Below are 25,206 nucleotides of genomic sequence, written 5' to 3'. Positions count from 1 at the left end.
CTGTTGATATTGAGCAACAGGTCTCCAACCGGCCCCGTTGCCTTGGCCTTTTCCCTTCTCTCAGACTGGTCTGGTACAGGGTCAGCAGTTTCGTCACTGGAGAGGTCCCAAAGAAGAGGCCAAGGGCACATAACAGGAAGCCTTTAAGGGGCCATATTGGCATGGACTTTCAGCATACCCTATCAGGATCTGGAATAGTGTCGGCGAGATGGTCCTTCATCAGGAGCAGCAGCCTGTCTACACTGAGAAGCAGGATATGGACTGCACCTGTAGGCTGGGCCTTTCCTCCTGCCTGAAACATATTCAGTACCGGATCAGCAGGGACGTTGTTACAGAAGGCCCAAAGCAGCAGCCCCTGGAGATGAGTCAGAAGACCTTCAAGGGGCCCTGGTTGCTTCCCAGGATCCAGGAAAGAGCCTGCATGATGGTCTAACCGGCCCCGTTGGCTTGGCCTTTCCACTTTTCCCTGATGAGTCCAGTACAGGATCAACAGAGTCGTCAGTTCAGAAGGCCTGAAGAAGGAGCCCCTGGGCATGGAGCAGAAGTCCTTCAACTTGCCCTTCTCCAGCAAATTCTTAGCAGACTTTTTAAAGCTTTTGTTCTCAGATCTAAACAGCAAGTAATAAACTAATCACTTTGCTTAAAGGCATATTAGATATAGATACATATATATGTACAACTTAATAATTGTATGCAAATTCCAGACTAAATCCACTACAAAAATCGAATTGTGAAGATTACTGAATTTAATAATAAAACATTTAAAAAAATAAAATCTGCGTTTCCGCTTATTTTTGTTCTAGATGTAGCAATTCCATTGGTTGGATGATGTTTCAAAAAATAAAAGGTTCCTTGCAGCCATTGCTGGTGCTGAAATGAGAGACAGAGGCAGCTACAGAGAACAACTACTGCAGAGGACAGGGCTGTGAGAACACAGAGCCAGAAACAAGCAAAATGTGGAGTAGTCTGGGCAAGGGACAGGTGCCCCTTTGTGAGCCAGGTGGGCACTTATCAGCTGTGTGGGTCATGAGAAGGGATTTGTCCTCGCCGGTTCCAAATTACTGTAGGTGACTGCAGCTCGTTTCTAGACAGTCAGAGTTTGCCTGGTGTCACGGGGTTCTCTCTAGAGCTCCCTCGTAACAGGGGAACAAACCCAGGGGAGCAGGAACAAAAGTACCTCCCTTCCCTAACAGCGCGGTGCGGCGCGGCCCGGCCATGTGCGCTCCGGGAGAGGGGACGGGAAGGGAGACCGCGAATGGGTCTGGGAGGGAAGAAAATGAAGAAAGGATGATCTGAGAACGAACGGCAGTTCAATAAACCCAGGAACACTAAACAACAACGAGAGAGTTTCAACAAGGAGAAAACCAAATCCCAATCTCACCGACGGGCTGCGGGAGGCGAGAAGTCCCGACCACGCCGCCTCCTCGCAGGGAGCCGGGCCAGAAACCCCGTCCCCTTCCCGACCTCCCCTCCGGTGCCGCTCCCCACATGCCCATTTAAGGCAGTCCGCAGGAAAATAGACTTGTCCCCTTAACTCCCATTATCCTACATGATGTTCTGATGTGGAACAGCAACACCAACCGAATTACAAAACCATAACACCTGGGTGTTCCAGCACGCTCCACAAGGCAGTGCAGTGTAAGTCAAGGTAGCACAGGGGGGTTCACCCTTGTTTGATGGAGAAGGAATGCATCAGAGATGAAATTGGCCTTTAGGTCATAGTGAGTGTGAGAAAGAGGGCTGAATTCTGTAACACTCTTCTGGTCTAAATCTGGAATAAAACTTGCTTTAAGGCAGGTATTGCTATATAGATGTGCTGTTAAGGGGGTTGCATATGCATGTCCAGTTGTAATTGCCATGCAGTAGACTTGGGCCCAGTCTGTGTGTGGACCCAGCCTCCAGTGCTCCTGACCGCGTTCCTGTGAGCCTTGGCACACTGCTGATCTATTTGTCTTTCCTTAGCCTTACTATTTCTCCTTTGAAGTGAGTGCATCTGGTGATCTTTTTCTCTTCCTTCCCCATTTGTCAGTGACCGTGGATAGCCAGGAGTCAAAAAGGTACAGCTGTACTTGTGACTGTGCCTCTTCTCTTGTTCCATGCTGTTACTGCTTAGTCCTTTTAAGTGATAGACTGCCTTGTTTTCTGGTCTTTGTTGGCTGATCCTGAGTGCAGGAGCAGTAAGATGGAAGTACGAAAAAGGAGGTTGTGACTTTGAAATAGGGTGATTTGATGATGACAAAACAGTTAAGCTATCGTTTTTAAATTGCCACTGGTATATAACACAAAGCAGTTGTGGTAAATGTCAGTTTGGGCTTTAAACATAAAGCAGTGGCGAGTATTAAAAGACGCTGCAGCTGTCAGAACTGCACAGCATGTGTAATATACGGAGTGCATAGATTGATCATGTTAATATTGCAGATAGTTCTTTCTCTGCAGTTTTAAGTGTAAGTGCCATCCATGTGAGCCTGTTCTGTTTTTAAGTGAGGCGGCTGAGGGCAGGCATGGAGACCCTCCCAGAGGCTGGTGTTGTGAGAGAGTGGGACATGGGAGCAGCCCTGTCTGTGATCAGGTGTGTGTGGTGGCTGATACGCAGACTTCCAAAGTAGTGATCGGATGTATTGTTTCTGGTCTGCAAGCAGATACAGAAGAGGAGCTTTCAATGAGTTTGAATCCAAAATGATATGGACTGGAAACACCCAAATTCAACCTTTTTTGTTTTTTCCCCCCCACTGTAAATAAGTTCACGGTGAGATACAACAGTTGATTTCTGGGCAACACCATCAACTTTGGACTGGTCACATACTGCTTTTCACTGTAATTGTCTGCAGGCTGTAATTGCAGAACCAAGGCATCCATAGTCACTGTTACGGATTTGTCAGAGCAGCATCATTTGGATGGCTTGTGTTGTTCTACAAAACCTTCAGGTTTTCACCACAGCGTTGGTCACAAATTAAAGAGCAGAGCTGTGTGGAGCCACCTCTCTGACCTGTGTCAGTGACCACAGAAAGCCACGAGGGCTGCTTTCCCATGGAGGTGACTTAGGGCCATAGGCTTCTTTTTCTAACCAGTATTAGAACAAGGGGGGAAATAAAGGCAGGAGAGACACCTTGACTGAGAAGGGTGTTCTTTAGTGGCTAATAAGCTCTGATTAAGATTTTGTTGTATGAGTTTGAGGCTGAGATGCCTCAAACTTCTCGCCTCCCACAGCCCGTCGGTGAGATTGGGATTTGGTTTTCCCCTTGTTGAAACTCTCTTGTTGTTGTTTAGTGTTACTGGGTTTATTAAACTGCCGTTCGTTCTCAGATCATCGTTTCTTTCTTCATTTCTTTCTTCCTCCTAGACCCATTCCGGTCTCCCTTCCCCTCTCCCAGAGCGCACGTGGCCGGGCCGCACCGCGCTGTTAGGGAAGGGAGGTACTTTTGCAGGGTTCCAAGTGGGCGTGAGCGTGTCCTGTGTCACAGTCTCGTTTGTGACATCACAAAGCCGGGCGTGACAGCAGCCTCTGTAGAGTCCGGTGGGCAGCCTCACCCAGCCCATTTTCGCAGGGCAGCCCTCTGTGCTGGTGGTTACCTCTGGAGCTCTGTTCAGGGTGACAGCCAATTTGAGTGCAGTGTGTGTTCCTTGGGAGAGAAGAGCATGAATTTCAGCTTGACTCTCTCCCTGACTGTGGCTTTGGCCATATTTTCATATCTCAGAGACAGCCTTGGCCATTCCAGCTTTCAGGGCCAGGTCTCTGACAACAAGAAAACACCAGCCATCCCTGAGAAGCAGCTTCCTGTTGAGACCCGGCTCCAGGCGTCCGGCTGGGCCTGTCGGCTTGGCCTTCTTCCCTGCCCGACATGGGTCAGGTACAGGGTCAGCAGAGTCGTCATTGGAGAGGTCTCAAAGGAGCAGGCCAAGGGCACGGAACAGGAAGCCTTCAAGGGGTCATACTGGCATGGACATTCAGCATATCCTGTCAGGATCTGGAGGAGTGTCAGCAAGATGGTCCTTCATCAGGAGCAGCAGCCTGTCTACTGTGAGAAGCAGGCTTCGAACTGCACCTGCAGCCTGGGCCTTTTCCCCTGCCTGAAATGTATTCAGTATCGGATCAGCACCGCTGTTGTTACAGAAGGCCCAAAGCAGCAGCCCCTGGAGCTGACCCAGAAGACCTTCAAGGGGCCCTGGTGGCTTCCCAGGATCCAGGAAAGAGCCCGTAAGACGGTCTTACCTGAGAAGAAACTGCCTGTCGACGCTGAGCACCAGGTGTCCAACCGGCCCTTTTGGCTTCGCCATTCTGCTTTCACCAGATCGGTCCGGCACAGGGTCAGCAGAGTTGTCAGTGGAGAGGTCCCAAAGCAAGAGGCCAAGGGCACAAAACAGGAGGCCTTCAAGGGGCCATACTGGCATGGACTTTCAGCATATCCTGTCAGGATCTGGAGGAGTGTCAGCAAGATGGTCCTTCATCAGGAGCAGCAGCCTGTCGACAGCGAGAAGCAGGCTTCGAACTGCACCTGCAGGTTGGGCCTTTTCTCCTGCCTGAAATGCATCCAGTTCCAGATCAGCACCGCTGTTGTTAAAAAAGGCCCAAAGCAGCAGCCCCTGGAGATGAGTCAGAAGACCTTCAGGGGGCCCTGGTGGCATCCCAGGATCCAGGAAAGAGCCCGCAAGATGGTCTTACCTGAGAAGAAACTGGGTGAGAAGAAACTGCCTGTCAACGCTGAGCACCAGGAGTCCAGCTGGTCCCTTTGGCTTGGACTTTCCGCTTTTCCCAGATGGGTCCAAAACAGGGTCAGCAGAATCATCATCACAGAGGGCATGGAGCTGAAGTTGTTCACCTTGTCCTTCCCCCTGGACCCAGTCTGGGACTACTTTGCCCAAGGTGCATTAGTCCGGCTCTTTCTAGAGGGCTTGTTCATCATCGTGTTTTGGCACCTGATGAGGGTTGCTCAGGGCCTCTGGAGAAAGGCCGAAAGACCTTAAGAACAGGTGAGTGATTGAGATGCATCACAGAGGAAGGGGGCTGCTGGTGGGGAGCAGGGAACCACAGAGACCTTGTCTGCCAAAGCTTCCAAGGAGATCACACTCCCTGAGGTCCATTACCTCTCCCCACAGGACTGGCTCATCCACAGGGTGACACACGCTGGGAGAATGGCCCTCCCTGAGAGGGATCCTAGGTGGACACTTTGTCCCAGAGCTCTGTTTTAGAGGCTGCTTTCCCCGCCACAGTGAGGGCACAGCACAAATCGAGGCTCTAACTCGGAACTTGGGGTCTGTCTGTAGGACTCGAAGGACGAGAGGCCTTTTGTAGCCTTCTCGCCGCAGCTGCAGAGGTGCGGGGCACACACCGCTATTTCACCTCTTTCTCTTCCCAACAGCGCAGAAGCAGCAGCAGTCCGCGCCCCGCAGCAGCCATCGCCGGGCTCCAGAGTTAACGGCGCCGCGACACCCGCGGGCACGGAGCGCTCCCGCCCGTCCGGAGCTGACCGCACTCGCAGCCTCCCGAGGCGATCCCCGCCCCCGGTGCGCAGCGTGGGCTGAGCGGCACCCGGTGGGATCTCCTCGGGGCTGCCATCGCGCCCTCGGCCCCAGAGCAGCGGGCCAGGACTAGGACCGCGCCGCGGCTCCGCCGTCGCCCGGGATTGAGAGCGGCTCCGCCTCCGTGGCCGCCTCAGGTGCCGGCGGGGGGGCGGCTCCCGCCACGCGAGCACCGGCCTCGGGACCCGATCGCGGCTCAGCGCAGCGCTGCCGCTCCGCTGCCGTCCGCCGGCCCAGGTAGGAGCTCCGTCGGGGCGCCGTCCCCTCAGCGCCCCGTGCGAGCGGGCGGGAAGGCGCCTCCCCCCGCCCCTCCTCGGAGGCCCTCGGGGCGGCTCGGGGGGGCCGGCAGCTGCTCGCTGCCGTGAGGGCGGTCGGTGGGACGGGGGTGTGCGCGCTCCATGCCCGCGGGGTGTGGAGGTCAGCGGCGTGCTTGTGGTGACCAACGTCTGTGGAGGTTCACAGCAGCGCGGCTTGTTTGGGACTCGCAGAGACGTGCTGTTCCCGTGCTCTACTTCCTTCCCGAGCTGAGGACGTCAGCGCTCCTACACCGCGCTGCGATGGGGCTGTGGTGGTGCTTTGGCCGTGAGGCTGCGGAGGCATTCGCAGAGTTGCATCTGCGGACTGCCGTGTGCGAGCGCGCAGCTCGAAGCCGCTCTTTGCTGTTCGTTGCACCTGGAGGTGGTGGTGGTGCGCGTGTTTCCTGAGCCCTGGCTGCCAGTGCAGCCGGGCGGGTTTGTAACACGGGTCGGGAGGCAGGAGCACGCGCTGCCACTGAACCAAACCTCCCTGCCGTTGTGGCAGAATTGTGCTGCTCGCTTTTCGGGTTGCACGCATTGTCAAGTCACAAAATGAGAGAAGAGCGGCTTCTAGGTTTTACCAGCTTTTATTACTTACTACAGCAAAGGTGCAGCAAAGCAGAAAACACGGCGTTTGTGAGCACGCCGGTTACTATCCCATAATGTCGGTGTTTCAAGGGGCTTTTCTGCAATCTGATGAACAGTGCCTGGGAGCAGTTCTGTAGGAGCTCCGTGGGGCAGAGAACCATCCCAGGGCAATCACTGCAGCTGTGCTTTGCACCGCAGAGCTGTGCCGGGGGCTGAAAGGCACCTGGATGTGGCTCTGGCCACAGCTCCTCCCTTCTGACAAGTTCACAGCATTGGCCATATTTTCATATCCCAGAGACAGCCTTGGCCATTCCAGCTTTCAGGGCCAGGTCTCTGACAACAAGAAAAAGCCGGCCATCCCGGAGAAGCAGCTTCCTGTTGAGACCCGGCTCCAGGCGTCCAACTGGGCCTGTCGGCGTGGCCTTCTTCCCTGCCTGACATGGGTCAGGTACAGGGTCAGCAGTCGTCTGTGGAGAGGTACCAAAGCAAGAGGCCAAGGGCCTGGAACAGGAAGCCTTCAAGGGGCCATACCGGCATGGACATTCAGCATATCCTATCAGGATCTGGAAGAGTGTCAGCAAAATTGTCCTTCGTCAGAAGCAGCAGCCTGTCTACAGCGAGAATCAGGCTTTGGACTGCACCTGCAGCCTGGACCTTTTCCCCTGCCTGAAACATATTCAGTACCGGATCAGCAGGGCCGTTGTTACAGAAGGCCCAAAGCAGCAGCCCCTGGAGATGAGTCAGAAGACCTTCAAGGGGCCCTGGTGTTCTGGCCTTCCAGTTTGTCCGTCCAGGATCCAGGAAAGGTTCAGCAAGATGGTCTTCCCTAAGAAGAAACTGCCTGTTGATATTGAGCAACAGGTGTCCAACCGGCCCCGTTGCCTTGGCCTTTTCCCTTGTCCCAGACTGGTCTGGTACAGGGTCAGCAGAGTCGTCAGTGGAGAGGTCCCAAAGAAGAGGCCAAGGGCACAAAACCGGAAGCCTTCAAGGGGGCATACTGGCATTGACTTTCAGCATACCCTATCAGGATCTGGAAGCGTGACAGCAAGATGGTCTTTCGTCAGGAGCAGCAGCCTGTCTACACGGAGAAAGGCTTTGGACTGCACCTGTAGGCTGGGCCTTTTCTCCTGCCTGAAATGCATCCAGTACCGGATCAGCAAGGCCGCTGTTACAGAAGGCCCAAAGCAGCAGCCCCTGGAGATGAGTCAGAAGACCTTCAAGGGGCCCTGGTGGCTTCCCAGGATCCAGGAACGACTCAGCAAGACGGTCTTCCCTGAGAAGCAACTGCCTGTCGACGCTGAGCACCAGGCATCCAACTGGCCCCGTTGGCTTGGTCTTTCCGCTTTTCCCTGATGTGTCCAGTACAGGATCAACAGTCGTCAGTTCAGAAGGCCTGAAGAAGGAGCCCCTGGGCATGGAGCAGAAGTCCTTCAACTTGCCCTTCCCCCTGGACCCAGTCTGGGACCACCTCCAGCAAATTCTTAGCAGACTTTTTAAAGCTTTTGTTCTCAAATCTAAACAGCAAGTAATAAACTAATCACTTTGCTTAAAGGCATATTAGATATAGATACATATATATGTACAACTTAATAATTGTATGCAAATTCCAGACTAAATCCACTACAAAAATCGAATTGTGAAGATTACTGAATTTAATAATAAAACATTAAAAAAAAAAAAAATCTGTGTTTCCGCTTATTTTTGTTCTAGATGTAGCAATTCCATTGGTTGGATGATGCTTCAAAAAATAAAAGGTTCCTTGCAGCCATTGCTGGTGCTGAAATGAGAGACAGAGGCAGCTACAGAGAACAACTACTGCAGAGGACAGGGCTGTGAGAACACAGAGCCAGAAACAAGCAAAATGTGGAGTAGTCTGGGCAAGGGACAGGTGCCCCTTTGTGAGCCAGGTGGGGCACTTATCAGCTGTGTGGGTCATGAGAAGGGATTTGTCCTCGCCGGTTCCAAATTGCTGTAGGTGACTGCAGCTCGTTTCTAGACAGTCTGAGTTTGCCTGGTGTCACGGGGTTCTCTCTAGAGCTCCCTTGTGACAGGGGAACAAACCCAGGGGAGCAGGAACAAAAGTACCTCCCTTCCCTAACAGCGCGGTGCGGCGCGGCCCGGCCATGTGCGCTCCGGGAGAGGGGACGGGAAGGGAGACCGCGAATGGGTCTGGGAGGAAGAAAAATGAAGAAAGGATGATCTGAGAACGAACGGCAGTTCAATAAACCCAGGAACACTAAACAACAACGAGAGAGTTTCAACAAGGAGAAAACCAAATCCCAATCTCACCGACGGGCTGCGGGAGGCGAGAAGTCCCGACCACGCCGCCTCCTCGCAGGGCGCCGGGCCACAAACCCCGTCCCCTTCCCGACCTCCCCTCCGCCGGGCCACAAACCCCGTCCCCTTCCCGACCTCCCCTCCGGTGCCGCTCCCCACATGCCCATTTAAGGCAGTCCGCAGGAAAATAGACTTGTCCCCTTAACTCCCATTATCCTACATGATGTTCTGATGTGGAACAGCAACACCAACCGAATTACAAAACCATAACACCTGGGTGTTCCAGCACGCTCCACAAGGCAGTGCAGTGTAAGTCAAGGTAGCACAGGGGGGTTCACCCTTGTTTGATGGAGAAGAAATGCATCAGAGATGAAATTGGCCTTTAGGTCATAGTGAGTGTGAGAAAGAGGGCGGAATTCTGTAAGAGACTTTTCTGGTCTAAATCTGGAATAAAACTTGCTTTAAGGCAGGTATTGCTATATAGATGTGCTGTTAAGGGGGTTGTATATGCATGTCCAGTTGTAATTGCCATGCAGTAGACTTGGGCCCAGTCTGTCTTGAAAACAGAAGTACATGCAGGTGCATTTCAGGTGCTCCGTGGCTCTCTTTCCTTCAGAGAGGGAAGTAGGGTGTAACAATTCCTGTCTTCTAGAGCATCTCAGGAAATTAAACTTCAGATTAACCTAGAGGACTTCTTTTTAATAAGTTTTGCTTCAAATTTATAGGTAGCTTCAATTATCTACCGTTATCTCAGTATCTGTTACAAACTCAAACACCGTTTCTCTTTGCTTTGTGTGCTGCAGGGCTTTCCCCTCTACTTCCAGTGAAGGAAGTTCAGACCTTTATACAGCAGTGTGTTTGCAGTCTAATCTATCTACTCATTAGTGTCTTACGTAATATTCTCATTATCCATCTTTATCATAAACATAGTAATCCTTTTGCTTCTACATCGCAGGTTCAACAGTGACCACTCTTGATTCATATAACTCACAGCAAAGCCTCCATCTGTCTCATGGATTATAGATCTAAATTGGTAACTATCGCTTGCTTGCCATACTTATTAGAAATTATGCTAATTGCTCATTCTGTGTTTTCTGCTTCTGATAAATCTCTCGTAGTCCTAGTATATAAGACCTTAAGGGCATGGCCTTATTTCCTTTATGAGCTTTCGTCTTAGGACAGTTTGTATTGGCTGTAAAATTCCATTAGGAGATAGAGATCTTATTCAGAATTTAGTTTTAGTCCTGAAATGGAAAAAAAACCAAAACATCAACACTTCCTTTTGTCAGATGATAGAGCACATAAAGGAATGGGTTCTTAGAACAGAGAATTGACTTACATGTGCAGCTTGTGATCAGGAATATTTTTAATGTAGACATACTTCTTAATACTCTATTGGAAACAAAACAAACAACACAAAAAACAATTAAGTCTATTGAAAAGAGGTGATGCTGCATGTGAGTAATGTCTTTTGTGGATTGCTGCTCAGTTCTGAACAGAAGGGGTGACAGTCCTCTTGTTTAGCTGCTTTTATGTTTCTTCCCTGCCATGTACCTTACAGCATGGTTTCTGTCATCGTTTGTATCATTCTCAGAGTTGCCTCCAGTGCTCCTGACTGCGTTCCTGTGAGTCCTTGGCACACTGCTGATCTATTTGTCTGTAGCACTGCATGTTGACTTCAGAACTATGTCATTTGTTTTCTGCCTCTGCCTTTCCTTAGCCTTACTATTTCTCCTTTGAAGTGAGTGTATCTGGTGATCCTTTTCTCTTCCTTCCCCATTTGTCAGTGACCGTGGATAGCCAGGAGTCAAAAAGGTACAGCTGTACTTGTGACTGTGCCTCTTCTCTTGTTCCATGCTGTTACTGCTTAGTCCTTTTAAGTGATAGACTGCCTTGTTGTCTGGTCTTTGTTGGCTGATCCTGAGTGCAGGAGCAGTAAGATGGAAGTAAGAAAAAGGAGGTTGTGACTTTGAAATAGGGTGATTTGATGATGACAAAACAGTTAAGCTATCGTTTTTAAATTGCCACTGGTATATAACACAAAGCAGTTGTGGTAAATGTCAGTTTGGGCTTTAAACATAAAGCAGTGACGAGTATTAAAAGACGTTGCAGCTGTCAGAACTGCACAGCATGTGTAATATACGGAGTGCATAGATTGATCATGTTAATATTGTACATATTTCTTTCTCTGCAGTTTTGAGTATAAGTGCCATCCATGTGAGCCTGTTTAGTTTTTAAGTGAGGCGGCTGAGGGCAGGCATGGAGACCCTCCCAAAGGCTGGTGTTGTGAGAGAGTGGGACATGGGAGCAGCCCTGTCTGTGTTCTTTGGTGGCTAATAAGCTCTGATTAAGATTTTGTTGCGTGAGCTCGAGGCTGAGATGCCTTAAGTTGCACTAGGAGAGGTTCAGGTTGGATATTAGGAAAAATTCCTTCTCAGCAAGAGTGGTGATGCAGTGGCACAGGCTGCCCAGGGAGGTGGTGGGGTCGCCGTCACTGGAGGTGTTCCGCAGTTGTGGCAATGTGGCACTGAGGTACACAACCAGTGGGCTTGGGGGCTGGGTTGGGATTAGACTTGGTGATCTTAGAGGTCTTCTAGCATCATAATGATTCGATGAGCTTCATCTCAGTGGCTTAGTGACTGCCATTCCACTGCTCAGTGCACTCTGCTTGGCTCCCCCAGTTGTGCTGCATCAGGAGCTGAACCAACTTCAGAAGCAGCCCCACAGAACAGAAGTTGAAGGAGGAATTATTTTCAGCTGGGATCTGCCTGTTCTCTGAACCAGTTCATTGTGGAGTCCTGACAAGGGAAAGCCTGGAGCAATGAGAGAGTGAGAGGAATGTGGAGACTCGAGAAAGGAATTGGGAGTCTTGGCTTGGGGATTTGAGCACAAGTTCTGGGGCAGCCCTCTGAGGGCTTTCAGCCCAAATGCTTGTTGAGTGGAGCTTCAGTAACGATGTGCCATCAGAAATAAGTAACACTGTCCTTCCAGTTTCACTTCAGTGATCACAGAAGGAGAAAGAGGAAGGAAAAGTCAAATTCAAGCAAGGAGGTGGAATTCTCTTTGAAATGCTTGTGCTCCAGCACTGCCTGTGATGTTACAGAACCTGCAGCATCTCACGCACAGCCCAGCTCCCGGTGCCAGGCAGCAAGAGGTGTGCTTCTATGACAACTGCACCGCATCCTCTGCAAGTATCCTCTGATCTTATTTTCTGCATTGTGCCTCTAACAAAGCTGCTCCAGCTGGTCGCCTTCTGTAATTGCTTTTTGAACTGGGATTGGAGAGTGGCATTTGTAGCCAGGTACGCTTTTGATTAGAGCAATCTAGGGGGGTAATGGAAGCAGCAGTGTCATTTAAAAGAATGGCTTGAAGTTTGCAGGTGGTTTCCGTAAAGGTGGTGATAGGAAGAAGACACTGATGAGTGGAAAACTCTGTCTACCTCTAAGTCTTTAAATTGCCATGCTTCTAGTAATGAAGACATCTCACTTTTCCACTTGCAGAGACTTGAAATGGAGAAGTGGTGGAGATTTTTTGTTTGTTTGTTATCAAGTGCAGGTGCACTGTCAATGGCACTTGTGGAACTATATCTCTGTACGAGGAAGATAAATTATTCAGAGAACTTTGCACTATCCTCCAGCTCAGTGATGGCATTAATCAACTAATCTGGATTCCTAATTCCTGCAGCTGAGATTTCTAGGATTTGAGCTGAGGCACTGAATGTGTGCACCTGACTGCGTGCGTGGAAGTCAACTGGATGCTGAGCTGTGTTAGGAACTATAAGAGATGAATAGAAGAGTGCTTTTCTGATGCGCTGGTGAGAAGAAAATTTGTACTTGGGTTGTTTTGGAGTGCTTGCAAGCACTGACTAGCAGCTGAAGTTGAGAACTGTGTGTATCAGGGCTGGATTGTATCCTGCAGAGAACTGCTTGTGGGAAGATGTGACTGCATGCAGTGCAACTGTTAGGTATCAAGCTGCAGCTGGAGCTCTTCAGAGCTGTCCTCATAAACACAACCTGTGAAAGGTCTGTGTGGCCTTTTCTGTGTGGGAATGTTGCAGGTGTGTAATCAGAGATAAAGCAAAACCACTCGGTTTTAACTTAAATAAAACACGCACAACAATTTGTTTCTCCTCTGCTGGGAACTTAATTTAAATTGGGATATCAGCATAACCTGGCTTTGGACACTGTTTTGGGTTTATAGCTTTTTAAATACGGTGGATATTAAACACTTTTTTCAGCAAGTGAAATTGAATGTGTGAGCAAGTTTTGATAAGGAAGTGGACAAGCAGCTGCTTATCAGATCTGAGCTGCTGCTGTGCCTGTTTGCAGACAGCCCTGACTCCTTATAAGGAGCCAAACCTTAATCTGCCTGACAGTAGATAGATTTTGAAACAGCATCAGTGATCAAAACTGTGGCATACTGCAGGATGAAACTTGCTCTCTCTCTGTAGTTAGTTCAGTCTGTGTCGTTGTCTTCTGCTATGGTACAAATAGAGATGAAAAGGCAGGGACTTGTCTTCTCTGGCTGAGTGTTGGAGCTGTGAAGCTATAGAGAAGCCCAGGGTTGCTTGGTGAGTTGCAGCTGTGTTGAGGTTTCAGACTCTGCAATTACTTTTTGGTTTCTGAATCCAGTTTAGGATCACAAGAGGAGGAAGAATCTGAGGCTGTATCTTTTCTCTGCATTCACCCGTGTCCTCCAACTCCCTGCTCCCTTTAGCTGATCTAAAGGGATCATCTACCTTTAGAAATATTGCCTGCAGCGTTTTAGGCATGTTCTGTTTAATTGCTGTCTTGAGAGATGTTGGATGGATTTGCAGCTGTTAGCTAAAATTTCTTTTGTCAACCGATGTTTCATCTTCTCCTGTTGCTGTGTTTTGATTCTTTTTAATCTGTGCATGTGGAAGGTAGAACTTTCGTAAGTATAAAAACGATAGTGGTGCATGAGCTAAAGATGCAGATTTTCCCTAGCAGTCTTAAAAAGAATTATTTAGTTTCGCTTGCCTCAGTGTCTGCCCCACGAACAGCAAAGCTGGATGCAGTGTCAGTGATTTTAGCTCTTGTTGTGGTACTTATTTATGGGAGCAACAGAAATGGCAACCTGCCGCTGGAGTAAAGAGTGCTGTTTCCCCAGCACTATCAGAACAGACTGCAGTAGCCATCTGTTAGTCTCCTACATACAAAGCAGTGCAACAGGTGCATTTCTTGGGTCTGGAAATCTTAGAACTACAAGTGGATAGCAGAAATTTATTATTTATTATTTATTATTTAAAAGAAGTTTTCAAGGTATGTTGCTCTTTCTTCAGTAGATGTAGTGCAGACGTCATTAGAAAGAAGAGAGACAAGCTAAACATATGGCATGCAATTAGAGAAAACAAGTATTGAACTGTCTTTTCTTCTTTTTCAGATGGCTTCAGTAACAGATGCCAGATACAGGCAGAAAGATACTTCGGATCAGAATTTTGATTACATGTTCAAACTCCTGATCATTGGCAACAGCAGCGTGGGTAAAACATCCTTCCTCTTCAGATACGCCGATGACACTTTTACGCCGGCCTTCGTCAGCACAGTAGGAATTGACTTCAAAGTAAAAACAGTTTATAGGAATGACAAGCGGGTAAAGCTGCAGATTTGGGTAAGTGCCAGCATTTTCAAAAGCATTTTATATTAAACCCAGCAAAGATATGGCAGTAAAAAATAGCTTGCTTGGAGATTAGTTTTTGTTGGTGTTGTTGTTATTAATATAGATTTTATTGTTCATATGTTTTGTGTGTTTTTTTGTTGTTGTTTTTTTTTCTCCCTTTCTTTTACTTTTTCCTTTCATTTCTGCAGTATAGCTTGGTAAGTTCTCTTTGTATTGCTGCTTCACTTGACTGATGGGACCCTTGATTTTGTCTTAAGCTGATGGTTTCAGTGTCAGGGGTCGCTGCATTATTAAACAGAAGCAAAACCCAATGCAAATCATTAGCCTTTTTGTAGAACCTTTTGAGTGAGCACTGAGTGATCCCTAGACATAGCTTCTGCTGTCATTAAACACCCATTGAATAAGGCACTGGGATCTTTCTGCTTGCAGAGGTATGCTTCAAACTGCCTTGACAGAAATGGCTTATTGGTGAATCAAATGGGAAGAGAGTTTGGGCAGGTGAGCCGGAGGGCCCCTCTGCTCATAGTTCCTTGTCTGACTTGAATGTCAGCCTTCTGGCCCAGTTTAAAAGAATAAAATGAGCTTCAGAGTGGAGGATCAATGCTGAGCAATTGTGTCAATAGCTCACTGTGTTTTCTTTCATGGAAACCAGTTGTGCTCTTTCATTCTACAGAGTGGCAAGTGACTTCAGTTGCATTTGTGCCATAGTGTTTGTCCTGACAGTCCTTAACTCTCTGTGTCCCAGTGAATTACAGGGTGTGTTTAAAAAAACCCATGCTTGCACTGACATATTTCAGAGCAGCACGGGGCTCCAGCTGCAGTTCCAGTTAGCAAGATTCTTCTATTTTATATAAAAAGAAAATATCTGCAATAAGAGATCAGCCTACCTTTCTTTTAAGTGATTTCTCAGAGCTAGCTCACTGACATCAAACAGCTGTTTCATGGTTTCTCCCACAAGTTTAAGCTTAAAGGTCAGAACTGAAGATTAGTTGAAACTGTATAGCATTTCTATTAAAACCTTATTGTAGCCAGCTAAGGTCAGTCTTCTAGTTCATCTGTGAAGCTTGATTTATATTTGATCTCTTATTACTGCATCTAAATCACCCTTTTCATTGTGGCTATTTTGAATCCAGAGTGAGAATCTAAACTGCAGAACTCTATTATTGTTTACTGCATTTGTATGATTCATTTTATGTGTTGCTGGGTACAAGGTATAGCAAATTATATAATGAAAGATCCTGACTATGTTGCTAAATTCTGGTACTGAAATGAATGTAGATAACCTGGCATGGATCTGCTTGATTTTGTCTAGGGTCTGGGAAAGGAGGATATTTGGAGCTGATGCCCATCGAGCAATTGAAGAAATCTATCCTGTGTTTGATTTTTCTTGATCTCAGACAATAAAATAATAAATGGTTTAAAATCAAGACAGAGAGCACTGTGAACGATTTCTGTTGGTTTTTGCAAAGATACTGTGATTGAAGTGATTTAGGCACTAATTTTAAGTAAATGTTTGAAGATTTCAGGAAAACAAGACTTTAAGGAATCAGGCTGATTCCTTGGTGGGTGCAAGCTGTAGGACCTGTAATACTGGAGTTAACCAACAACACTGTTGATTCTACATTTATTTTCAGTAGAAGATTAATATAAATGCTTGACAGTTTCCAGACTGACTTGTGCTCTTCTCTAATTCTGTGTTCCTTGTATGGATCCCTGATGTGAGTTGTGGTTTAAGGACCTGAAACAAAAACTTTGTGTTTACTGCTCAAGGAAAAAAACAAGCCTACAAAAAACATTATTGGAACTTGTTTACTCCCTTCCTGGCCTAATTGTAATTGCAGTGCGTTCTTCAGGTTTCATGTAGTAGTGTGGAGCCAGCAGCATAGCAAAACTCCATTCCTATATGTAGGAATGAGAAGTCTTTCTACAAGCTTGTCTACTGATGTACTTTCTAAAATGATTTACAGTTGCTATTGAGTTTCTGTGTGCGTAGTTCCCTTTAATGCTTTATTTGTAACTTTCCAGTTAATGTTGGCTTCTTAATATTGGTAAATCTAAACTGAATCAGGTTTAATCTGAAACTAAGGAAGGAAAGAGAAGGTGCAGGTCTTTAAAGGAACAGATTCAAATTTCTGCATAAAACCGAGAGAGGAGCCCTTTTAGGATCACTGCTCTGAGGAGCCACCTCCCAGTCCATGGGTGCCGTAAAGTAAAATGCTCCTGAAGGGGATTATACTGGATAGTTTTGTGGGTCTTTTTCTTTAAAGATAACTGTAAGATCTCTTGATTGTGCTTCAATTTCAAATCTTTCCTGTCTTGCTTTGGAGTGGTGATTTGATGTAAATTGCATAAATGACCTTTACTAAGGAAGTTCATATTGTAGCTGGATGAGGTTCGTTAATTATCCTTTCTAATTTAAAATATTATTTATGTAAATATATTAATATTATGTAGATATTCTAATATCTGCATAAATATAGGATTAGACGCTTTTTATAGCACTGCCAGCTGTAATAATAGTTCCACATAAAACATTTCCCTAACGATGTATTTGGGAGCTGCTTTATTATCCCTCTCTGTATGTGTGCTGTACATGTGGCTGCTTTTGTTCTTGACCACCAGTTTTGTTTTCCCTGAGCTGTAGTTAGTGATCAGAAAAGAAAGCTGTTATAATTTCAGATATTCATCTTTTTATTATGAATAAATCTCAAAGGCAGCATTATTACATCCTTAGCAAACACATGCAGTTCCCACTAAATGCAGTGCACAGGTTGCCTAGCAGCTAGACAAGGCCACTCTGGCCAGATCCAAGTAGAAGCAAGGTGAATGAGCAAAAGGTTTTGGCTTCAGGTGAGAGCAGTGAGAGATTTATTGCTTTCTTTTCCTTCTGCACGTTTTGATGTCTGTTGTTCGTAAGTAATAACAGCAGAACTTTAGAGCAACGTAGTGCTGAGAGGACAAAGTCTGGTCCTTCACGCTGGCTCAATGTAGGTTAATTCCATGAGCTCCTTGGTTAGCAGCACAGATTTACTAATGGAGAATCAGTGTCAGTGTTGAGCCCCAAACATCTGCACACCATGCCAGTTTGGGCACAGCACGGTGTATGATTTGTGTGAGGAATTTCATCGCACTTTGTTGTACTTCTGTACAGCACCCTACACAAGTCTCATTTTTGTTGCATGTGCTATAAATATATATGTGATTAATAATAAACATAACTAAATACAGACATCAACAGCTGATATCACAGTTGAAATTACTCGCAGCGCCCTTAAGCAATTTGAGGCTAAATTTAACTTCAGATTGAAAGGCAAAAGGGATGTGCTGTTCAGAAGCAACATTGGTCCCTTCCAAACCAAACCGGTCCATGACTCTGATAGAGACTACAGTATGATTTTTCTTTTAAGATGCTGCTCATCAGATTTAAACTACTGGGATGAGTACAACTGTTACTTTCCCGTTAACAAAGCTATTTCTATGGCTTAATTGCTGAAACCTGTAGGGGTCTGAGATGCTTGGGTGGAGGTCTGGGACATGTGTGCCACAGCTGGGATGATGCTGGTACAAAGCATCATTGCTTTGTTTTTGTGGGAAGGATCTTAACCAACAGAAATATGACGACAGCTAATTATGCTGCTTGGCAGTTACCATTACAACACAGGAAAGTGTAAGCCAAAATAAACGCCAAGCCGTGTAGCCATCTCCAAGGCAAATATGCAGTGTTTTTAAAAAGCTTTTTGTGTCCCTTGTTGCCTGGATGACAGGGTGTTGCTGTGCAGCTCTACTCACAGGGCAGAGACTCTAAAAAGTAACGCCGGTAACTCGGTTCATTATTTTTCATTTAAAGGAGGTAAATTTAGAACACCATCATACTTGATTGTAAATTTTAATGTTAATTGCAAACTTAAGCAAAAGCTAATTATGCATTTCAGATGAGAGAATATCTATTCCCATGGCATCCTATTTCCATCACACTTTTGATAAGTTCCCTATTAGCACTGACTTTAAACTCAGTTGCTTGCACTAAGCTTGTTTCTAAAAAAAGATGAGTTCTGTAATTTTAATGTATAGATGGAATAGTGAAGGATGTCTCTAGAGATTCAACGAGCCTGATTCTGCTCAGTGGGTTCACAGCTGTTGTGAGATTCTCTGAGTTTACTCACGAGGCAAAGAACTAAAATGGATGAAGTTATGTTAGTAAAAAACCAATGCTCCTCCTTGTAAGGGAGGTGAGGGTTGTATCTTATCTGAAGCACTGGGGGCTTAATGGGTCCCAAGAAGAAAAATCATGGTGGCTGAATGGACACGAAGCACTGCTTCTGATGTTAAAACAATGTGTGGAAGGTCTGACCAGAGAAGAGGTACTGAAACTGTGATTCAAACCAAGGGCTTGGTCATATCTCAGTAGTGATGCTTCTGCTTTGGGAAGGACTTGATGCTCATGCTATGCTGAATGTTTTTTAGGATTAGATTTAAAACAGTGCAAAAAGGAAGAGATGGGAAAATGTAGCAATAAAAACCTTTGTGGTTAATTTTTCTACTTGCTTAAAAAATAATAAAGTCTTTCTGCTATTGTTTTTGGAGGCTACTGAATTTGCTTAATAGCCTAAGCTTGCTGAGTGGGGCATTCCTATGTTGGCATTTAAACAGTTATCTCTTCAGGTTTATTTCTGTTTATAGTTAATCACCTCAATCCCATTGTTATCTCATTATAAGCCTGCGTTACAGTGAAGGCCAAATTCATCTTCAGTTGAGCTCTGATACGCTGGAATTATTCCAGTTTATGGTATTGGAAATGATCTCATTGCAGGGCATAGCATCTCTGTGTGCTACACCTTTGCAGTTACCAGGAATATGGAGCATTTGACCCTGCTTGGTGCCTTTCAGGAAAATGAATGTTACAATACTACATTCAGAGGTATCATGCTGTATTCAGCTGCAGATGGTTCAAATGTTTAACCCTTTCTTAGAGAAAAGGGACTGATGTCAACTTGTTACCCAGTAGGGGAAAGGCTTTGTTTGGAATATCTCAGGTGGAGTTCTTCAGTCGATACTGTGTGGTATGTGCACGTTAAAAGGACAGGGATGTTGGTGGCCCCCTGGCCTCCCAGACGTAAGGCTTTTTACAGCAGAAACCAGAACAGATATTTTGGAGTCTTCCAGTAGAATGAGCTGTCATCTTACAAGGGATTTAGACTTGTGTGATGGAAAATATTTTCCCATTGTCCCCGTCTGGTCAGAATCACTGTTGTTATAGAATCATAGAATCATAGAATCATAGAATTACTCAGGTTGGAAAAGACCTTGAAGATCATCAAGTCCAACCGCAGCCTAACCAGTAGCCTATCTCTTAAAAAACAACCACAAAAAAAAAAATTTATAATAAAAGTTATAATGTTGTGTAAAAGATAAAACAGTGAAATAATGACTAGACATATTCTATGTGTAAATATGCCAGGTTACACTGTGACGAGTTACAAGATTGTAGTGTGGATGGAAGTTATGACTTCTCATAGTGCTTGCATTAAGTGAGCACGTACTTAACCTTTATCATAAGTTTTTGGTCAATAGAGAAAATGCAACTACTTATTGAGCTTAGTCATGCTTGTACCTTTCATGCACTGTGTTGTCTACAGTGCTGTACATGCAAACTTCTGAGTAGGCTGAAAGGCTGAATTTAGAGGCAAAAACAGTGAACTTGAGCCCAGGATCTGGTTTTGAGGTGGGAACAGTTGCACTCTGTAGTACAAGTGGAGTACCTGGCATTTAGCAGGGGGAACTTTATCAGTTATTTTGTGCTGTCTAGCTACTTAACATCATTCTGACTCATTAAACACCATGAATTAAGTTTCCAGATATTGACCACTGTTTTTCTGTACTTCTACCAACAAGGGCTATGCTTAGTCATGGGGAGGTAAGGTTGTATGCATAACCCTGAAGCATCTGTTGAATTATTGGAAAGAGGAATGAGCACAAGTGAAACTGTAATATTATTCCTTATCCACAACATAAAATCATCTGTTTTTGTCTTTTCTTTAACCAAACAGGTCCCCAGAACGCTCTTGCCTGTTAACTATAGTTAAGTTGTGCTGAAGCTGATGTGTAGCCAGAGGTCCTTAAGACTGCTGTGTGTAGGGGTGTCAGAGGGCAGCAGTGTCACGCTGTGACATGTATGGTGCTGACTTTGCTACTGATATGCTTGTAACAGGGGAGGTCAGGAGCAGCTTGGGGCAAGCAGCTGTGAGCAGAGCAGGTAGAGCACAGTAGCTTCTCATGTGCGTTTATGAAATAACCTGATGTGAATTAAAGCTCAAACAATTGAACCTCATGTGTTATTTTCAGGAATATTAGTGGCAGCGTTGTCTCAGCTGGCTGGCTGCTTGCTCCGTGCCAATGCTGGAGGGTAAAGTCATGGAGGGAGAGCAGTGTGTGTAGGTGTGTGCGTGCACATGAATTACTGGTGTCTACCAAGCGATACTGTCTCTCTGCTTTTCTTCTAGCCAGAGTGCTAAAACATGAAGGGGATCTGCACAAGGTGCTTGCCACGCAGGTTATTCACCCTAATATTGCTTTTGTGTGGCTTGTTCATAGATGCAGCTGCTGTTTCCTCTCTGTTGCTCTGCAGATGGGTGATAACACCGTTCTGAAGGTACCAGGTGTTTGAGTGCCATGGTAACAGCATGGTGCTCTGAGCTCTGCTGAGTGCCCACAGTGTGGAGCCTGCTCAGCTCCCTGTGCTGAATGGTGGTGGGCTGCTTGGAGGTGGCTTTGTGAGTCCCTGGAACTCCTTTGCCCACTTCTCTGCAGGTCCATTTTTAGTTTATTTCTCATGTTTCTTTGCAAGATAGAAGAAAGAGAAATAGCTCCTATTAAGTGTATTTGGGATTGTTTCTATTACTATTTTAATTCTAGAGCTGTTCTGAGTTATTGGAAGGCAAAAAAAAACAAGAAACAAACAAAACAACAACAAAACTTTCCCATTGGAGTCACCACCAAAAGCTAAACTGCTTCCTTGCTGTGCATTTTACCTTCATGCTGTATGTTTTTCTGTAAGGCTGCATTGCTCATCCTTACATTGGCTCTGTGTTATGCAGAAGTCAGATAGCACCTTTGTAAACACTTCTGTGTTAACTGTAAGGGTAGATCTGGCAGAATACATCTGTAACAGAATTTGACATAGTTGAGTTGAGCAGAGGAGTGAACAAGAAGAGATGAGGAAAAGACAGAAAGTTGATTTATCTTTTCTATTTAGAAAAGAAGCATTCTGGCTGTGAGACAGCATGCAGTCAGTTCACAGGATCATAGTATCATAGAGTAGTTTGTGTTGGAAGGGACATTTAAGGTCACATAGTTCCAACCCCCTGCTGCAGGCAGGGACACCTCCCTGTAGACCAGGTTGCCCAAAGCCCCATCCAGCCTGGCCTTGAATGCTTCCAGGAACGGGGAATCCGCAGCCTCAGTGAGCAACCTGTGCCAGTGTCTCAGTCCTTTCATACTCAGTTGATGCACTGAGTATGGAATAACAGTGGTGGAAATTTATAGCCAGGCAGGACTGATCAAAGATTGCATTTGAGAGACTCCTGCATGAAAGGGCATGATGGACCTTAACCTGTATACTTTTCTGTATCCCTCCCAGTCCTTGCTGGCTTGTAAAGCTGCTGTGATTGCTTTCTGCTACCTGAACTATTGCAGACTGTCCCTTCAGCACAGCCATGGGGCTGGTTCCAATTGGCAATGGGACAAATGCTTAGTGCCAGACGCAGTCCTGCTACGTATCTAGCTTATTTCCATGTTATTTGAAGTTGCCCAAGCCTGAAGGTTTATGTTACATGTTGGAAATGTGTTCCTTCCGAAAGCACTGATTCCAAGAAGTGTGGGAACTTGTTTGGTGGACTGTAGGAAAGTGCAGAAAGCTCAGTAAGGCTGGGCTCTGCGGGCAGGGAGCTGCAGACCAACCCCTCTGTGACAGCCTGAAAGCCATATGGGCTGCAACCTTGCAAGGCTGTTTGTGTCAGGGCATTGTGCTTCCTGGGAAGAGGAACATGCATTTGGCAGAGCTCTTCGGTCTGTTTGCGTACGCCCTTCCTGACCAAATCCTGTCTTGGGTTGTTTACCTAACTGTGAAACTTTGTATAAAGCACAGAAGGGACTCTTTTGGGTTGGCTGATAACAGGAACTCAGTGCCACCAAATGAGTGATATTTCTATACTGGTGCCCATATTCAACTGCTGTGCTGTAATTATGTCACAGCTCAAAATCCATGCTTGTTTAAGGCTTGTAATCCTCAGCTAAAATGTGTGTCTTCTTTTTAAGAATGTCCTTCATCTTGAGAACAGTATGCGGGAAAAGTCGCTGCTGCAAAGATACTAAATGAAGTAAATTTGTGGTGAGTGCTTAGTCTTCCCTGAGGCTTCAGGATTTGGAAGTGCAAAATGAATCATTTCTTTCCACTTGTGCTGGTTAACCATTTATCCCGGGGGGGGAAAGGAAGAATCAGTGTGACATCCTGCCTTTGTGAAATGCTTGCTGCTGTTCTGATGTGTGTGTATCATGTTCTCTACTGTAGCACGTTCAAAGCTGTGGCTGTCATTTGGAGATTCATGAAATTATTTCAGGTTTTCTACTTATTCTAATCTAAATAGTAATAATGCATGAGAATGATGTCATGATTCTGTTGAGAAGCTACAAGATATCTAAAGGAAACAAATCCAAAACAAGTCATCCACACCACTGTGGATGCCAAAACTGTAATTTGGGTAATCCTTCACCGAGATGCAAAAATGATACTGATTTTGTGGCAGTTTGCTTTTCAGTGGCTCTGTGTTAAACCCAATGCCATCCATACCATACATGGGCTCAGCCACCTGCAGCTCCCATCATAGCTTTATTTTCCACTAGCAAGATATTTGTACGTTCTAGTAGTGAAAGTATTAAACACACATATCCCTTTTGTTCCCACTGAGATTTTCAGAGCTTTAAAGTTCCTGGAATATCATCCATTCCTCATGACTGAGAATGTGTCCTCCAAACAGAAGATATTACATTATCCTGTAAGTGCAGGAGGGTCAGTGCAGTTGCTTTGGTGATTAAAAGAAGCAGTGTGTGTTTTTTTTCCTCTTTAGGTGATAAAGAGCTGCTCTTTTAAAGTCAGAGGTAGTACTTGTTTTGCTGGTTATAACGTCAGCTCTTATCTGCATGTCCAAGAAGCACTGCAGCATTGTTGGGTTTTTAAAATGTTTTTTTTTTGTGAAAGAAAGAGTGAATAAATTCAGGATATCATATTTGCTAAATACTCTGGTACTGTCAATGGGAAATGTGAGAAGTGAGAGATTTTCACTTCTAATTTATCTACTTTTTTATGGATAGAAGAAATTTGATATGAATTTAATTGCTTTCATACTGCAGGTGAGTCATGTATGGTCCATGAAAATCAGATTGCTCAATGAAGTATTTGTTCAAAATAGTCCCTCAAAGGGAGATGCTGAGTGACTTTTTCAGAGTCATGACTCACTGGATTCCCATTTTTAAATGAACAGATTCCCATGACATGTTAATTTTAAGATCTGATTTATTAAATTCTTGATTAATAACAATAAAAATGTTAATTTGTGTGTGTGTCAAGGCCTGAGGGATTTGTGTAACTGATATTCTCTTCATGGGAAAAGAAGTACAGTTCAGTTTTCACCAAAGATGGCCTTGCATGGATCTGGCTTTGGAACTCAGGACATTGTGTCAGAGAGTGGAAGTATTGCAGCACAGTCTCCCTGTGAGGTGCAATCAAGAATGCATCTCCCTGTCAGTGTGGTTCTTCCTGTCATCCAGAGGATACAGAGCACCTATCTATCTGCAGAGGAAAGGGCAGGTGTTTACTAGAATGAAATCTATGTTTGTATCTTTCTTTATTTCCCACCTCTTACTTCTTAAAAATGAGTTCCAGTTTTGCACTTCTGCACAGCACAGATTGCAGTTTGGAGCTGTTTCCAGCAGTGAATTCTGGCTGCAGAAGCACTTTCCCCCGGAAGCAGAGATGTGCTCTCTGCTGAGAGGCTTGATTCTCTTGTTCTCTCATGGTCCCAAAGTATTGCCCGGCTATCATTGCTGTGGAAATCCTGTGTCTAACGTTGCTTTTAAGATTGACATCTTAATTCACTGAGTATTGAATGGAAAAGAAAATCATTTCTTTGTTTCATTGACTATTGATAGAGAAAATTGCAGTTCTTAATGGTACAGCACTGCTCTTGCTAAATATAGCGCCCAACTGGATTTTCTTTGACTTTTTCTCTTTACTATTATTTTACTATATTAAATGCAGTCCTTTTTGCCTTTTGGATTTCTTTCCAGTTTTTGTGCCCTGAAGCTTTAAACACCAAGTTTTGTGAGTCATAAATGTTCTGAGACATCAAATTAAGTAGAAACTGGAGAATGAGTTCTCAAAAGGTTGTGAATGTTGCTGACGTCAATCTCAGACTGGAATAAGAAAGAAGATATAGCTGACGGATCTTGTGAGCAAGACTGCAAGGGCACTTATGCTAATTCTGTTGTTGGAACAGAAATTGTGTTTTTATAAATGAAGGCAGTAGTCCCAACTGAAGCTCTATCAGGCATTCATCGTAGTAACTAGATGATCTCGAGCTTTCATACTTTACAATGAAATTTGCCTTTAGCACTTTCAAACAGAGTTGCTTCCAAATGACTAAAATGAATGGCAGCATGCTTTCTGCTTTCTCAACTTGAGATATAATTCAGTTTTCCGACTTTAATTTTGCAGAATTCCTTACAGGATATCCTTTAAAGGAAAGTATGATTTAATTTATTTATTTACTTATTTATTTTAATGAACAGAAAACTCTGAATGTGGTTGGAACTTTTACTTGTTTATGTATAGAGC

The 25,206-nt window shown here is 45.4% G+C and overlaps 1 protein-coding gene across 7 annotated transcripts in view; it reads left to right on the top strand.

Annotated features, from left to right (window-relative positions):
- Positions 1 to 5,287: 5,287 nt before the first annotated feature.
- Positions 5,288 to 25,206, top strand: part of RAB3B (RAB3B, member RAS oncogene family) — a 41,357-nt gene continuing 21,438 nt past the window's right edge. Inside the window, exons 1-3 of one of the 7 annotated variants that reach the window (XM_072343483.1) lie at positions 5,288 to 5,754; positions 9,634 to 9,711; positions 14,082 to 14,309. In XM_072343483.1, coding sequence (XP_072199584.1) covers positions 9,691 to 9,711; positions 14,082 to 14,309 — 249 coding nt within the window. In that variant the 5' untranslated portion in view covers positions 5,288 to 5,754; positions 9,634 to 9,690. Of the gene's footprint in view, positions 5,755 to 9,633; positions 9,712 to 11,400; positions 11,980 to 12,478; positions 12,493 to 12,591; positions 12,736 to 12,844; positions 13,249 to 13,875; positions 13,961 to 14,081; positions 14,310 to 25,206 lie in introns of those variants that run through there. The other 6 variants (XM_072343485.1, XM_072343486.1, XM_072343489.1 and 3 more) reach the window with 6 other exon arrangements.

Source organism: Excalfactoria chinensis, chromosome 8 (genome assembly GCF_039878825.1).
Source record: "Excalfactoria chinensis isolate bCotChi1 chromosome 8, bCotChi1.hap2, whole genome shotgun sequence".
In the NCBI taxonomy this organism is placed as follows: domain Eukaryota; kingdom Metazoa; phylum Chordata; class Aves; order Galliformes; family Phasianidae; genus Excalfactoria; species Excalfactoria chinensis.
The sequence above is the reverse complement of the archived record's forward strand: the minus strand, read 5'-3'. Positions and strand labels throughout refer to the sequence as shown.